Genomic DNA, 14,195 nt, shown 5'->3' with positions numbered 1-14,195 from the left:
CCTTCCTTGTTTGTCCTTTATCTACAGCTGTTGCCTGTACCCCCTCTTCCCCTCTCTACCCCCTTCTCTCACAAAGATAATTTCCATCTATTTCTACTGTCTCTGCGTTTTTGCGATTCACATCTTTCCTTTTCTTTTTTGCCAAGCTATTTAGAAGAACTGGGCATTTGTAGTCATTAGTGTTCATTAAAGCATGTCCAATGGAGTATTAAGCTTATTTGGCATTAATAAGAATCTTATCTAGAGGAATCAATGGTTAATGCATCGAAGAATTTCCCAGTGGCTAGGAAGCAAATACAATGGCTAGTGTTTCCTATGTTTGTAGACTTCTTAAAAGATTAGGGTTGATGCCCTCTGTGTTAAATATGCCAATAGAGATGACATCATGTCCCCAGGTCTTGCCTCTAGCACATCCCTTCTACTGATATCAAAATCGTCCCCCGAACTACTCTTCAGCCATTTACTTCTAGGTATTTTGCTTAGAGGACTGTAGGGCCAGACAATCTAGCATTGCATTAAAGGTTTTGGTCTTCAGTTAACGTGACCTGCTTTGATTTCATTATGACTGAGATGGGCAAAGTTATATCGCTCTATGTATGATGTTTAAAATATTTTTTAGCATGTAGTAAGTATTGTTTAAAAATGTTTGGTTTTCTTTGAAAGCACCAAATAGTTCTCTTAAGGAGAGGATGATGGGAAGGGTACAAGGTGAAAGAACTTGAAGAGTAGAGGCAGCTGTGGCCCTGCTGGAGAAGGTGTAGGCAGTGGGAGTGACCAGCCCGAGGGCCAACCAATACCTGGAAGACATGGACCACAGCAAGTTAGTCTAGCTGATGCTTGTTCGGAGTGGTTGTGTACTGCTGCAGAAGCCTTTCCTCGTTCCTTGAGATGTTAGCAAAAGCAGCACTGAGCATTGTCTGTACCAACAGCACAGGAGGGGCAGGCTTTAGGAAAGGCTGTTTCCTTCTGAAAGAAGGCTGGCTTGCACAAGCCAGAGGGAAGGTCTGTAAACTGCACCGGAACTCTGCAAGGATTTCCTCCTCTTTGCCCCACTCTAGAATCCCCAAAGGGAGTAACAAGGCAAAAACAGTTTTATCCACTGCTGGCAGGAAAGTGCTTTAGCCTATTCTATTTAAACCTCCAAGGACAATGTGACCTCAGCTAAATTTAGGCCAATCGTATACTACACAGCCTTCGGGAGGCATGTGTACAGCTAAGGAAACTGAGGCTTCTGGAAGTCTAGGTCACAGCTAAGTCTCGCTCAGGACAGAGAGAGACCAGCACGGAGAAGCAGGTTTCCCTCTAACTTCTGCTCTGGTTCCTGCTCTTCATGCACACATGAGCAGGGGACTCAGGAGCTGCTGCCTCTTCCCTCCAATTACTGACACGCTGTTCAGCCCAGCATTTAAATCTTCAATCCAGAGATTGTGCACACTTTCCCAATTGGAATATTGGATTCTTAAAATAGGCTGGAGAAAATGTTCCCTGGAACCCTATTTCTCCATTTTGTGTGGACTAGACTTCAGGTCAGGATTCCTCATTGAGCTTGGCAAAGCGTTGTTTAAGTCAGTTGACATGAAAGGGAGTATTGCTTCAGGGTGACATTCTACATTCTCTCCCTCTCTCCCTCCCTCTTTTCCTCTCTCCCTCTCCACCTCCTTCCCTCCCTCTCTCCCTCCTTCCCATCCTCCTTTTTACTCTCTGCCCAACTCCCTTCCCTCTGAGCTCCATCTATGTGCCAGGGCACCTGCCCCGCACCATTTGCTGTGCCTTTTTGACACCGCCATCCGCCTTCCTGCCTAGATTTCCACATCGGGCTTGCCAGTGAATTCCCCTCATACTCCGTTCCGCTTGACCGCCTGAATTTACACTGCCTTTCGATGAGTCTTTGCTGGCATTCCAGTCACACTCTAATTGATTGGTCTAGATGTTTGGTTCTGGCCATCCTCATCTGCTCCCAGAGCAGAGTGAAATGGAGCTGTCTGTGACAGCAGTGTGCCCAGGATTGGAGGATTGGCTAAGTTTGTCTGGGAGACTTGGAGCCTAATAGAGCTGGCTGTGGAGCAGAAGGAAAGAGGAGCTGACTTCTGCCATTTATCTGTAGCTGAGCTGACCACAACAAGGGGAAGAAAAAATGGGGAGGGAATCAATTTAGGTAGCACTAGTTTCCTGTTGGAGTCTTAGTTTTCAAGTCTGATCTAAGGAATGGCTACTGGGACCGAGTTAATGAAGTGTCTCTGGTCAGTTCTCCAGCCCAGGCCGGTTGCTACTCTTTCTTAAGCCTTCTTCCTGGAAATGAGAACCACTTTATCCTCACACGGCAGACTTGAAAAGATGTGTGTGTGTGTGTGAGAGTGTGTGTGTGTGAGAGAGTGTGTGTGTGTGAGAGAGGAAGTTTGTGTGTGTGTGTGTGTGAGAGTGTGTGTGTGTGAGAGAGAGACTGTGTGTGTGTGTGAGAGTGTGTGTGTGAGAGTGTGTGTGTGAGAGAGTATGTGTGTGTGTGAGAGTGTGTATGTGTGTGTGTGAGAGAGAGTGTGTATGTGTGAGAGTGTGTATGTGTGTGTGAGAGAGAGTGTGTGTGAGTGTATATGTGTGTGAGAGAGAGTGTGTGTGTGTGAGTGTGTGTGTGTGTGTGAGAGAGTGTGTGTGTGAGAGATAGTATGTGTGTGTGTGAGAGTGTGTGTGTGTGTGAGAGAGAGAGAGTATGTGTGTGTGAGAGTATGTGTGTGTGTGAGAGTGTGTGTGTGTGTGAGTGTGTGTGTGAGAGAGTATGTGTGTGTGTGTGAGAGAGTGTGTATGTGTGTGTGAGAGAGTGTGTGTATGTGTGAGAGTGTGTATGTGTGTGTATGTGTGTGAGAGTGTATGTGTGTGTGTTAGAGAGTGTGAGTGTATGTGTGTGTGTGAGAGAGAGTGTGTATGTGAGAGTGTGTGTGTGTATGTGTGTGTATGTGTGTGTGTGTGAGAGAGAGTGTGTGTGTGTGTGAGAAAGAAAGTATATGTGTGTGTGTGAGAGAGTATGTGTGTGTGTGAGAGAGTGTGTGTGTATATGTGTGTGTGTGAGAGTGTGTGTGTATATGTGTGTGTGTGTGTGAGAGAGGAGACAGAGACAGAGAGAGAGAGACTCAGGTGACAGGGACTTATAGAACATCAGCAGAAAATTCCTCTGTCTCTCTCTCTCTCTCTCTCTCTCTCACACACACACACAGCTCAAACTCATACACAATTTAATTCTTACCGGACAGTTATTTTGGAAAGTACTTAGAAGTTTTCTAAACAGATCTTGCTATAGGCCGAGTATTCTCTACAGCTACTTACAATGACTTTGATGACAAAGTCAAGAGATGTAGTCAGGAGATGGGAGTGTCCATTAAGTCATCAAATGTGATGGGGAAGTTCCCAAGGGAGAATGTATGTCCCCAAAAGGGTATCAGCCCCATCCACCAGAAATTAGTGGACAACGTACACTTCTTTCTAAGAAAAAACACCAGCCATGAAAAGAACAGCCTCATGGAGATCATTGTGCCATTTAAGCAAACGTGGAGTCACCCCCAAAAGAGAATAAAGACATTAGTTCTTTCTCATCTATCAGTCAGTCATGTGCACATCCATACTATGAAATATGACTTAGGAATTTACTACAGCTCTGGATCATAAAATGTGGTTTTGGCTAGCAACCAGGCCTATGCACACACCTTTATGCACATATCTACTCACACACACGTCGTCTGTACAAATTAAGTGTCGCTGGAATTTAAACATTCTCGTCATACAATCAGCTGAATTTACATACAATACTTTCGTACTTGGTGGTAGGAGCATCTTTGTCCTGGGGGTAGGTAAATGGAACTCATTTAACCCAGGTACTAAACCACCAACCAAAGAGCACACATGGAGGGACCCATGGCTCCAGCTGCATATGTAGCAGAGGATGGCATTGTCCGGCATCAGTAGGAGGAGAGGCCCTCGGTTCCGCAAAGGCTTAATGCCCGTGAAGGGGGGTGCAAGGGCGGTGAGGTGGGGGTGTGTGTGTGGGAGGAGGAGCATCCTCATAGAAGCAAGAGGAGTGGAGGTGGAAGGTGGGGGATGGGAAAAGGGGATAACATTTGAAATGTTAACACATAAAATATCCAATAAAAAAGAAAAAATCAAATATTTTACTACTATGATTGAATAAACATGTAATGAAAGTGTCCAGTTGGAGCAGGAACTGAAGGGGTAGGAAGCAAGGGTGTGTCTCAGTTCGTTTAACCTTTCTCTAACTGTTGTACTGTGAACGTGAAAAAACTGATATCCTGATACAATGGAGTAATTTGCAAAGATTCTGTTAAAGAAAGTAGGGCAGTTAAATAGCCCTAAGTTCTTTTCTTCCCTTCACACTTCTTTTGTTTTCAAATCGCTGAATTTAGATTTTTCATAAAGCAAAGGCATTCTTCCGATTCTCTCTGTCTTTGCTTTCTGAAGAGAGAGTGTGCCAAGGAAGTGGGAAGTTGAGAGTTGGGATTTCTCTAGAACCTTCATTCTCTTAGGTCTAAGTTCCTAGAGATGATTCAGCGGCCATTTACAGAATGCAGCGGGGCCGTGGTTCCAATGCCTGCTGGTTTCAAAGTAAAGGCATGCTTACCGCTAGCAAGGAATTCGTCCTTGTGCACGAAACAGGGCCAGAGCTTCCCATAGTATCCTCTTGAGTGTGTAACAGTGTTACAGGTTCCCATAGTGTGTGGGTGGGGGGGGGTTGCAGGGTGTAGAAGGATAGTTCTTTAATCTCTAGAGAGAGCCCGGGGAGGAAGCAATGTCTTTCCCCTCCAGAAATAGTGCTGATTGCATGTGAAGTCCGGATTGACAGGATGAGGTGCCCCAGGAGAAGGAGGTGATACAGGCCTGTGGGAAGAGGCGGAGAGACATCTGACCCCATGGCTGTTAAGGGGGAAAAGCCTGTGTTTGTCGATTCCCTCTCAGGTAAAATGCTCTGCTGGCCCAGTAGACTGGCATTTTGATCAGAATTTCTAGTTTCCAATTTGTAGGCTCTGTTTGAGTTTAGTTAAAGAAATTTTAGGCTATTTGGTTAAATAGTAATTTCAGGTAAACATTGAGATCTACATAGAGCGGTATTAGTTCTGAGGAACAATGGGGGCACGTTTGTTTGTTTGGAATTTGAATTTGACTAGATATTTTGCTTTGTTTTTTTAAAAAAATGGAAACTTTTTTTTTTTTTTTTTTAATATTTAGTTTTGCAGCAGAGTTTCTCCACGTCGTTCTGGCTGTCTTGGTGCTCACTATGTAGACCAGGCTAGCCTTGAACTCACAGAGACCTTCTTGCTTCGGCCTCCTGGGTGATAGGATTAAAGCAGAAATCACCTTGCGTTTTATCTGGATATTTTAGGTTACTTGATTCAGCTAAGCACTTTTTTTGGTCTTATTAGCCCTGTACCTGCAGGAGATAAAGGTTAAGAGTGTATCTACAGCTTTAGTGTATGCGTTTCACATAGATAACAGCAGTAAGAAATGACTGGTCTGTCTTCCTCGGAGCCACCCAGACTTGAGATGCTGTGTTCAGATTAACATGGCAAGAGGAAGACAAAGCTTATTTAAAAACCAAACCTTGGATCTCCCTTTACTTGCTGCCTGTGCAACCCTGAAGCAGTCAACCGAGTCGGTCACAGTACTCTGTCACGGTTGTGGGAAGTTAATGTGTCATTGTGGGAAACAGCCATTATGTTATATACGTAAGACTTATTTAAGAAAAAGAAAACAAAACAAAAATCCAGATCCTCAAAACCGCATTAGCCCCCTGTATTTGATGATTGTGAAGAACTGCTTTTTATGCTCAGAAGCCAGCAAAGCTCTTTGGTGTAACCAAGCACCTTACTGCCCTGCCTCTCCACACCAAATGGAATGGGGGGTGGCTTATGGAGAGAGGAGCAGTTATCTGTCTTACCACGTGGCCGAGTTTTGCTTTTAACTCTGGAATCCATAACTAGGTGCTTGTAAATGCATATCTTATATTATTACCATTAAATAAACAGGAAAGAACTGTTTTGCCTTTTCTCAGCAGGCAGGGACTTATATTTTTAATATCTTCAGCTGGAGAGAGACAGTCAGTGCCACAGACTCAAATAATACTTAATGAAGACCATGCTGCCTTGGGATGGGTTCCTGCCTCCCTGGTGAAGGCGTTACTCCTCACTCAAATGCAAGTGATGCCCAGGTAGTGAGTGTTGGTTGAGAAAACTAGAGCACCTACAGGAGGTCCCCCATCACCGAAGCCAAGAGCTTCCTAGCAGGAGGCCTCGCTGAAGTTATAAAGGCAGAAAGGGGACAGAGAAGTGGCAATAGGCATGGTCAATTAGGGGCCATGACAGTTGCCCTGTTTTGCAACATCTTAAATGTGACAAGGTCTCTCACACTGAAGTTGACTAAGCCCCTGAAGACCATTTGTCAGGGCTATTGGAGGACTAGCTACAGTTGTTTTCTTCTTGCTAACAGAGATATTGGAGGAATGTTTACAATTGTTTCCTTCTTGCTAAGAAAGAGGGGTGCTCTCAGTTCCCCCACTGGCAGGTGGGGGGTTTAATCCCACTTCACCCAAAGAGGCGCTTCCACTCAGATGAGGCTTCTAGGAAAGCCTGGCAGAGTTTTAAACTTTACTGTACACTCGGTTGCTTTGGAAATGTTGAAATAAATTGCGTGTTAAGGCCAATCCATTGGAGACTCTGACTTCAGTATTCTGGAGTTCACCAGAGCACCAGGTTTTTCTAGATTCCAGATGGCCGTGGGACTCCAATTGCACTAAGTATGGCCATGCTAAGCTACTGCTTTGGCTTCCCTTTGGTCCCACATTTCTTCTTTACTACGAAGAGAGAGAACAAACGAGCTTCTAAAGATCTTTTATCTAAATTATTATTTTATCACGCTACTTGGGCAGGTGACCCCTAAGAGCTTATAGATTATGCAGAAAGCATTTACCAGTCTTCTAACAATGAAGACAGTTTTGTTTTGTTTTTTTGTTTTTTTTTTTTTTTAATTGATGGAGTTTATTTCTCCCTTTTAATGGGAAAGCCTCCTTGTATGAGAAACTGTTAGGTCTCTCAGGAAGTATGTGGCACGGACCACTTTTGGATGGTGGTTTGTTTCAGTTGCTGTCCTTGGGAAGCCCCTGCTCTTGCCTGTGAACTTGGGGGGGATGAAGGATGAACCCGGCTTTCGTAGCTCCTCCCACAATTCCGGAAGCCACTCTGATACTGGAGTGGGACTCATCTGATGGATGACTGGATGATTTCCTTGGCAGTTCGTGTGGATGGCTGTCCTTGTTTGCTTTTTAGAACGTGTTGTCTTAGTGATTCGCTTAGGAAGAATGTTAATACCCTAGCCTTGGGCATCCGCATTGTCTCTCGTGGTCTTGACCTCAGTACCAACGAATTTAGACAGACAGGTGATGACGGACACAGACCACAGCTGCTATTTGCCCCGAGGACTCCGGTTATTAGTTTTTCTCAAAGATGTTGCTTGGATCTCAGGTAACTCACACTTGTTGGTGAGGTTTTACTTGCTCTTTGACAAGGGAACAAGTGATTGATTGCAGCAACATATACTATTGTGAGGAATAAAACCCAATCGTCTGTGGGAGTAACATGAGCTAACAACTTTAATTTTTAAGTGTGAAAATGTCTTACTTTTGAAATAGAAGATAGGTTTGGAGATATGCTGTGTGGTTACTGTGATATGGCCCCTTGAATGCCTAGTTTTAAAAACCAAGGCTGCTTTAGAAAGACTCACTACCACGTGCCGATTTCCAGATTAAGTCACCACTTCCAACACTGTCAAGACAACTATATCTGGAGAAAGTTTGAAAACTTTGGATTACTTGTGAAAGAATTACCTGTTTTTTCCCCCTATCTGGATGCTAATCTGGATAGGGATACCTTGGTGTGTTTACAAATGTTAGTGGATCAGAGCGGGAAGGAAATGTTGTTTAATATATTTATTTTTACTTTTGATCAGGGAGAACAACAAATCAATCAGGTTCACAGGGCGGCGTGTTAATGACAAGTCACAGGAGGAGGCTCCAGAAAGGCCCCGAGAAACTCATCTCTCATTGCAGGAATTGGGTTGGGGCACCCGTGCCCCCCCTTCTCAAACACAAATATTTTCATATAATAAAGCCTGTTTCCTTATAACCCACCCTCCATTCCCTTGACGCCACCATTTTAAAGGGGTTTGTTGCGAGGACTCCTCTTGGTTTTGCAGGTTTTAAAACTCTGGCATTCTTTCTTGAAGAGGTGAAGAATCTCTCTGGGGTGTCACTCTGGGTGAGAGGGACAAGAAACACCCACTAGGACCCAACCCAGCAGCCAGCGGCCGAGCATGCGCTGAGAGTTTGTGCAGCCGCTGCTGCCTTGTCCGGACTTGGCGAGGACTTGGGAGGGACAGCGGCGTTGGGAGGTGGCTTAGCAGAGACTTTCCAGCGACTGCTGCCCAGGATTTTTTTTTTTCTTTTTCCTTTTTCTTTTTCCCAGGAGTCAGCGACGGCGACGGCTGGGGAGAGGAAGGCGAGAAAGCGTCTGCTGCTGGAGCCAATGCAGCCCTTTGGCTCTCCGGGAGGAGCGTCCCTGCCTGGATGATTGTCTGCCGTGTGTTCCCGACTGTCCCCCGGCAGGAGCGCAGCTCCAACTGTGAGTAGCCACACGTCCCGCATCTTTCTTGCCCGTGGTCTCTGCCGCCAGCCCGAGTGGCTTCTGCCCTGCGCGGTGCGTCCTGCCGGGGGCGCGCGGCCGCGGTGACTTTGCCTGACCGCGCAGGCTTTGTGCTCTGCGGGCGGCGGGGACCTCAGTGTCGCGGAGGCACGCGGGACCCCTAGGTTGCGCGCCCGGGGTGGTGCCGGTAGTGAATGATGACCGGTCCGGCTTGGGTGCAGCCGCACAGGTCCTGAGTCCCTAAGAGTCCCCTCCCCGCCACCTCGCCACCCCGCCCCAGGCTCATCCATTATTCCGGGACGACAAACTGCATTTCTCACGTTCTTCCAAAGAAACCCTAGTCACCGGGCGGAATCCCAGCTCTGCGCTGCGCCCCCAGTGGCTCCCCGAGTTCACACCGAGCTGTGTGACCCGGTGGTGAGGTGGGAGCGCGGAGGTAGGGCCCAGGAGCTGCCCAGAGAAGGGCACTCCCCCCCCCCCCCCGTGGTTCCGGGAGGTCGAGGTATGTGTGTGTGTGTGTGTGTGTGTGTGTGTGTGTCCGTTCGTGTCCTTGAGGGTGGGGGTAGCAACGGAGCCTATGGCATCTCCAGAGACACAAAGCTGTCCCCCAAGACAGCAAAGACACTCTCAAGGGCCATGCCACAGGTCCCCCAGGCAAACTAGTACGTCCTCATTCACGCAGAGTCAAACTTTTCTCTTGGCAGCAGGTGTTATCCGATGCCAAGTGAGAACTTTGGGGGAGTTTTGTTCCCTTTAAGACTCTAACAAACGAGTTTTGATGAGAGGGCGTCTGGAATAAAGGAGGCTTGGGGATCCTGAGGACCCAGCTGAGGGCTGGCAGAGGGGCTCACTTGCTGTGAAGCTAGTCCTCAGCTGTGCCCGCCCCTGCAGGTCGCTGCTGCCTGGACCAGTAGAATGTGGTGAGAGGATGGGGCTTCTCCCTCCCGAGACTCACAATGGCCAGAGAAGATTCCGTGAAGTGTTTGCGCTGCTTGCTCTACGCCCTCAACCTGCTCTTTTGGGTAAGTCTAAGAGTGCTTCTATCCCGGCAGGTGGGGATGGCTGGTTCCCTCTTTCTCAACTACCAGATAAAGCGCCAAAGGGCATTAATTAATGATGTGAGATCACATCCTCCGGTTTTCAGAGAAGTAAAAAAAAAAAAAAAAAAAAAAAAAAAAAAAAAAAGACCTTCTTAGAATACCTTTGATCTAGCTCAAGTTCCATCTGTAATTAGAAAGGGGAAAAAAGCGCCGCTCCTGTGTACAAATGCCAGTAACTTGAAGCTCATCTAAGGATATAAATAGGTGCACGTGCTTGAGCTGGGAGATGGGAGAATTGTGACATGCCCGGGAACCGCCGCTTCGCTAGAGTTTCAGATAACTGTGCAAGCCTTACAGTTTTTTCTTTATGTCATCGCTGCAGCCTATAAAAAGTGGTTGGAAGAAGTCACACCTAGGTATCTCACCAAAACTCTGTAGGTTTTTAAAGGGAATTCCATATAGTCTAAAAGGTGGTTTTCATAAGGCTATTTCAGAGTTGGGAATGTTTGAGGAATTTTATATATGCTTTTGGGAAAAAAAAATACCCCACAGCCATTTAAGGAAACAAAATACATACAATTTAAAAGCCCGTGGAAATTGCAATGTATGAGTTAGTGACTTCTGGTGTTTTCTATCCAAGTTTTCATGAAGTGTTAGTATTGTATTATTTATAGTGCTTATAAAAATATGAGTATTAAAACTGTGAATGTTAGTTACTTCAGAAGGTTGTCATACTTAGGTAAGTTCCCTTTTGCAATTTTGTGTTCCTTTAGTAATTTATATTCAACGTTTCCTGCTGGAAATTTTAGTATGCAGTGTATTTATTTCTCTGTCTGTCTGGCATTGGCTAGCCCCCTTATTTCCGGACGACGATTACAGCTGGTCTCTAGAGGAGGATATTTTTGTTAAATTGCTCTTTTTGGATTGACAGCATTTTAGGATGACAAATTAAGTCTTTAATAAGTCATTTGAGCACCATCCAGAAGGACAACTTTTGAAAGTCAATCTGAGAAGTAAAGCATCGAGTCATTACACTCATCATTTGCAAATAGAAAATCACTAATTGATTTTACTGTGCCTTTCAATTCTAAATGGGCACATTTGAAAGTTGCTCATTAAATTACCTACTTCGCCATCGGGTGCTGAGACTGTTTTCTTCTAAAATATACACTTATTACTCTAATTGTTAAGTTTTCACTTACCTACATTATTCTTCTGACTGATAGGCTTGTTACTCTTTCACACTGAACCGACCTTTATGGAAGGCCTCGTTGAACTTCCTTTCTTTGTAAATCAGGAAATTGAGAGCAAGTTAAATGGTGTGGCAAAGGCCAGCTATTCCAATGGCAGTGGGGCCAGAGACAGAACTCAGCACTCTTGCACCTAGATGATGCACAGCCTTTACAAACTTCGGAACCTCCCCATTAATAAGATCTTTGTTATTCAACTAAAAGAATCAAACACTGGGGGAAATACAAATCATTCTGCTAAAGCATTGTTCTTTGGAATAGTGAAATTTGCTTTAAGAAAAAAACTTTCTTAAACATTTGCAGGCCCCTTTGTGCTACCAGGGATTGAAAAATGTTATTTTTATTGTTATTCTTCCCTCCAACTGTCTGGTGGTGAGGCTCTGTGTATTCTGCGTTTATCTAGATCACTACACCCAGTGTCTCTAGCTCTCCCCTCCCCTCCCCCACTATCTCGTTTATAACAGTCCAGTATGCCCCCTCTATATTTTAATTTGCTTTAGACAGAGGTAATATGTCCTCATCACTACCCGCACCTGTCTTGTCATGCATTGCTTATATATTGCTTATACCAAAATGGATATGTTGGCAGCAATAACCCAACAGCAACTAAAAAGTCAGTAAAAAAGTAAAATACTAAGTAGCTCCTGTGTGGTTAGTGTGTATTTACCAGGCACACTTAGTGCTTTGCATGTCTAGTCTTTAAATGGGTGTTTTTAGAGTTGTGAACATTCCCGACAGTGGGACACAGCACTGTTGAGAAGCCTTGTGGCCAGCGCACTCACCCAATCTTGATAGTCTCTCAAGGAGAACAGGAAGTGGATCGCTACTATTCCTGGCAGGAGTGGTAAAGCGCTGATTAGAACTGCTGCTGATCCCAGTAACTTTGTTTCACCATTCTATAGCTGGAAAATAAGGACATCAACATATACTATTACTTGTTTGAAAGTATCGTTTTTTTCACCGTGTGGGAATGCCATGTTTTTCAATTTTGGCCAACCTGAAGATTTAAAGTCTTATGTTACTATTTCTTTCTTTCTTTTTCTTTCTTTCTTTCTTTCTTTCTTTCTTTTTTTCTTTTTTTGCATCTCTCAGTAGCAGGAAGCATGACCACCTGCTTATATATTTACATGTATTTTCCATGCATTTTTGTGCTTTACATTCATTGCCTGTTTTGTTCTTATTGAGGCTTTTCTTTTTGCTTGTTGATTTCATCTGTTGTTGCACAATAGTAAAACACATTTTCATAGGCTTCTTTTTTTGGTAGATAAGTATAGGACTTTTTTTTTTTTGTCTTGGCTACGGTTTCTTTTTCCATATAGACTTTAATCTTTTAAAAAATGTGTGTGTGTGTGTGTGTGTGTGTGTGTGTGTGTGTGTGTGTGTGATGTATATGTAAGTCTGCCAGTGTTATGGCCTGTGGGTGGACACCACCAGATGACTGTGGAGTCAACAGCCTCTTTCCACCTGTATGTGGGTTCAAGGCATTGAACCCAGAAATTAAGCAAGCTCTTTTGGATCGGCAAGTATTGCCAGCCCAAAGATTCTTAAATTTTCATTCGGTTAAAAATATCCATGGGGCCAGGCATGGTGGCCCATGTTTACAGTCTTTATTAGAGGAAGGCCAATGCAGGAGAATTGCTGTGACTTCAAGGCCAGCCTGCTTAGGTAATAAGGTCCTGGCCGCTCTTGGATACAAAACGAAACTTTGTTTCAAAAAGAAAAGCAAAGAGCAGATAAACAACATCAACAGTTACTGAAATATTTGATAAAATCTTATGAAATGATTCATTCTCACTTTGGGGAACCTGGCAAATATCTTCAGAGAGAAAGTAAAATCCTTTCAGCCCAGAGCAGCTTTCAGCCGCCTGCGGGGCTGCTCCTAAGGGTCTAGGTCGCCTCCACCTCTCATCACAGTGGGTAAAGAGCTTCTTCCCCATGCTTTCCTTTTTTAGATAAAGAAAGCAGTGCTCAGAAGAGTTCTGCTGATGAGCATCAGAACAGGAAGTTCCAAGCCCAGTTTTGTTTATTTATCCATATGTAGAAAAGTAATGTCAGGAACCGCACTGAATGTGTTTGCAGTGACGTCCAGAAAGCACCCTCAGTCGGGGAGGATTCCCGTCCACCTGCTCATTCCAAGCCCTCTAGAGCGGCCTCACAGTGCATGAGTTACCTACGCATGCTGCCAGACTTCAGGCTCTGCTTTCCCGTGTGTGCGCTCGACCATGGGTGTGCATGTGTGTGCTGGAATGGAACCGAGTGTCTTGGACATGGCATGGAAGTACTGAGCCACTGAGTTCCATCCTTAGCTCTTAACATGTTCATATATGTCTCTGTCATATAATTCGTCTGAGCCATTCCCTTTCTGTGCCAGCAGGATCAAGTGCGGACTTCTGCTTCTCATTGGAATTATAAGGAGGACAAACAAAAGTGGAGTCTGTCTTCATCGTTGTTATCTAAATCAGACTTCCCATCCTGACCGTGGGCGGGGATCCTTCCCCTCTCCCATTTGCAAGTTGACACACTTTCCCTTGTTACCCATGGAGCTTGAAAGTAGAACCCTCTATGTTTTTCATTTTCAATACACATATTTGAATGTGTGTATATCTTAATACCTTTAAAAAACTGTATTGCTACTCAGTCCCCTTCTTCATCCCTGTGAGTACCGCCCTCCCCTGCTCCCCCACCATTGCAGAAAGGAACAATACAGTCTTCTTGGAGAACCATGCACAGCCCATGCAGGTTTTGTTTTGCTATCCTCAGAATTGAAACCTCTTTAAGGAAAAGGGTAGATCTTGAGTCTCTAAGTTTTGTGAGGATGAGGTGTTGGTGTGTTTAAAAGGAAACAACCCACAGGTCCTCAGAGCGCAGGGTTCTGTGTTCTCCTCTTTCCTCCGGAGCTGGGATTCTGACGCGGCGTCTGCTGAGTGAGTGTCTTCCACATTATGGAGATGCCTGACCCCTCTGCACTTGCTGCTTCTAGTGTTTCATGGCTGCTGGGTGGTTGTGTGCAGAGCAGCACACACCAGGTGATGCAGGATCTTTGCTGCTGAGCCGCCTTTTGTTTGAAATGATGCTCCTCGATGCTGCCCAAGACGGTAGAAGGGTGACATCACATCCCATCTCTTTCAAAGGATGCCTTACGTTACTGGAAGAACGGAAAGATTACTTCTCTTTTACAAGTGACTTCTGCGGCTCTCTGATAGGCGTGTTATGTT

The 14,195-nt window shown here is 45.0% G+C and overlaps 1 protein-coding gene across 1 annotated transcript in view; it reads left to right on the top strand.

The window, feature by feature from the left end:
* Positions 1 to 8,432: 8,432 nt before the first annotated feature.
* TSPAN12 (tetraspanin 12) overlaps positions 8,433 to 14,195 on the top strand; it is a 64,607-nt gene continuing 58,844 nt past the window's right edge. Inside the window, exons 1-2 of the mRNA XM_080936175.1 lie at positions 8,433 to 8,669; positions 9,582 to 9,712. Coding sequence (XP_080792301.1) covers positions 9,647 to 9,712 — 66 coding nt within the window. The 5' untranslated portion in view covers positions 8,433 to 8,669; positions 9,582 to 9,646. The remainder of the gene's footprint in view (positions 8,670 to 9,581; positions 9,713 to 14,195) is intronic.

The sequence above is a fragment of the Micromys minutus genome (genome assembly GCF_963924665.1).
Source record: "Micromys minutus genome assembly, chromosome: 23".
NCBI classification, from domain to species: domain Eukaryota; kingdom Metazoa; phylum Chordata; class Mammalia; order Rodentia; family Muridae; genus Micromys; species Micromys minutus.
The sequence above is the reverse complement of the archived record's forward strand: the minus strand, read 5'-3'. Positions and strand labels throughout refer to the sequence as shown.